At 34.1% G+C, this 2,488-nt stretch overlaps 1 protein-coding gene across 1 annotated transcript in view; it reads right to left on the bottom strand.

The window, feature by feature from the left end:
• The window catches only part of LOC112904134 (protein yellow-like), a 23,510-nt gene that overhangs the window by 10,407 nt on the left and 10,615 nt on the right, over positions 1–2,488 (bottom strand). Inside the window, exon 3 of the mRNA XM_025973443.1 lies at positions 1,150–1,337. Within this exon, the coding sequence (XP_025829228.1) occupies positions 1,150–1,337 (188 nt within the window). The remainder of the gene's footprint in view (positions 1–1,149; positions 1,338–2,488) is intronic.

Here is a 2,488-nt window from a genome sequence, read left to right as displayed (position 1 = left end):
ATATAGTGATGATATATTGCCACATTGTGCTCGATTCCCTATATAATAAATAACCGTTTTACTTTGTAGCAAATTAAGGCTTGTCGATTTAGACTATGTACGACTTGTTCTATTTTTGCATAATTATACATTTGGAAAAAGCAATTGACAATGTTAAATAGGACAAGATGTTAAATATAATATAATATATTAAAATTGAAGGGATGAGATCCAGAGGTAGAAGTGTGATACATAATTTCTATAAAGAGCAACATGCACTTATAGAACTTGAGCAGTAACGCAGAGAAGTAAATATCAGGAAAGGAGTCAGACAAGGAAGCACAATTTCATCCCTACTTTCTAATCTACCCATCGAAGACGCGATCAACATCATTAAAGACAAGGCAACTGTGCGAATAGATATACAGGGGCAAAAGAATAGTATGCTTAGATTTGCAGGTGTTATAGCAGTATCAGCATTTAGCGACGAGGAGTTAGAGATAGCCTTAAATAAAATGTAAACAGTATTGACAGAACAGTTTAGTATGAAAATAAACAAAAGTAAAACAAGAATACTGGTATGGAAGGGAAGAAAAAGTAGGCAAAAAGCGAAGATAAAGATAGAAGACGGAAACTTAGAAGAAGTAGGTAAATTGCGATGTCTAGGAATACAGACAAGTTCAGAGAACTCCACGAAGTTCAATGAGAAATAGGCGAGATAGGTTGCTAGGACACCTTTTCAGGCATAATGAGCTGGTCAGAGACATATTAGAAACGGAATAATGAGTAAAGAGGAATAAAGGTAGACCTAGATTAGATTACTGTTCACCAATAGTTACGAATGTGGGATGTTCTAGTTTTAAGGAAATGTGAAGCTCAGAATAGGAAATAGTGGAGGTGTGAGTCCAATCTGTCTTAAGACTGACGAAGTTATGACGATGATGGTGAGCATCTTTAGGACAAGACTGGAAGTACGAAATAATACCGAATATGTTACTATAGGGTTTTGTATATCCACTGTTAACGTTAAGCAATAATGAACAAAATGAAATTATGATAATTTTCACATTTACTATGATCAATTACATCGCTTCTATGAGATAAACATATTATATTTTATGTCGGTACTATTTCTACGACAAACAAGCGCCTCTTCTTCAGGCCTCTTACCTTAACTCTAAATACCGATACGATTCTGTTAGTTGGACAGTCATTAAGATTTTTGTGCCAATCCCAAGAAGGATAGGGTTTAACAATAGGATTGCCATCGGCGGTGGTTTTGTTAGTAACTGTAGCGATAGTTGCAGGATGCCCACCCTGCATACGAGGCATGCCGATAAATACCTTTTGCCCTCGACCTGTAAATATATAAAAATTAATACATTGTTTTTCTATTACATATGCGCCTTTTCTTAAGGCTTTCTTACCATCATTCTAAATACCGATACGATTCTGTCAGGTGGGCAGTCTATAAGATTTTTATNTACTTGCTCATTATCTAACATAACATTTAAATGAATCACGTTAAACCAAATTATTTCTTTTGTATATAAACTTTAACTACCTGTAACAAAAAAATCAACCGAACAAGTGAATTTTTTCAATTTAATTTTGTGAACTGATCCCTACTATTAAATATTTAATCTACGCCCCTAATAGGAATACTGAAGAAAGATGGCTGCAATTGTTATGACTAAAACTGTCTATTCTTTTCACCTTTTTTAAAATTTCCGCCAGCTTCGAGCGTCAGCCATCCAGCACAGTCGGTGGAAACATGAAATCCTTTTTATATCAGTTTTATCTGCACAACCAAGTTTGTAGTTGTAATTGTTCCGAAACAACCTCCCAAAAAGCAATTTTTAACGGAAAAACGGTGATTTTTCGGTCACTTTTTTTTAGTTATGGAGTCGCCATTAAAGTTGCTTCCCTCAGAAATATTGTGCAATACCGAATTGTGCAAGATATTGTTTCGAGCTAAGGACCAATTACTACAAAAGCTTGGTCCGCCAACTGCGCTAATCTGTACTTATTATACGGTAAATATGTCTCACAAGTACCTTTTCATTTTTAATTACAATATCCTATAAGGCCAAATGAATGATTCAGAATTAGTTGTTAATCTTTTTTAATTCATATATAGCATATAAATTGTTTTGCTATAGGATTTCTGAACTCTCTAATATGAAATTATTGATTTAACTGAATATCTGAACTATTAAAAGTTAAAAGTTTTATGAATTTTTTGTATGGAAAAACTTACATGGAATATTTCTGGGGATGATTGAGGATTGTTTTCAAACCTGGTACGATTTCTCAGATATGATGTGCTAACGAAGTTCTCTGTGGTACTGGACAATGCACGATAATAGAGTATGCGATCCTTTCCGGGTTTGTAAGGTGAAATAGCCATGCCCAATATTCCGTCCATTAACTCGAAGCTAGTTCCTGAAAAGAAGTTTACAAATTTTTGCTTTTTCTTATTTTTTATATAGCAATCGAAATAAAAAGG

Source organism: Agrilus planipennis, unplaced genomic scaffold, assembly GCF_000699045.2.
Source record: "Agrilus planipennis isolate EAB-ADULT unplaced genomic scaffold, Apla_2.0 scaffold67, whole genome shotgun sequence".
Classification (NCBI taxonomy): domain Eukaryota; kingdom Metazoa; phylum Arthropoda; class Insecta; order Coleoptera; family Buprestidae; genus Agrilus; species Agrilus planipennis.
Note: the sequence above shows the minus strand (reverse complement) of the source record. Positions and strands in the feature narration are given on the sequence as shown.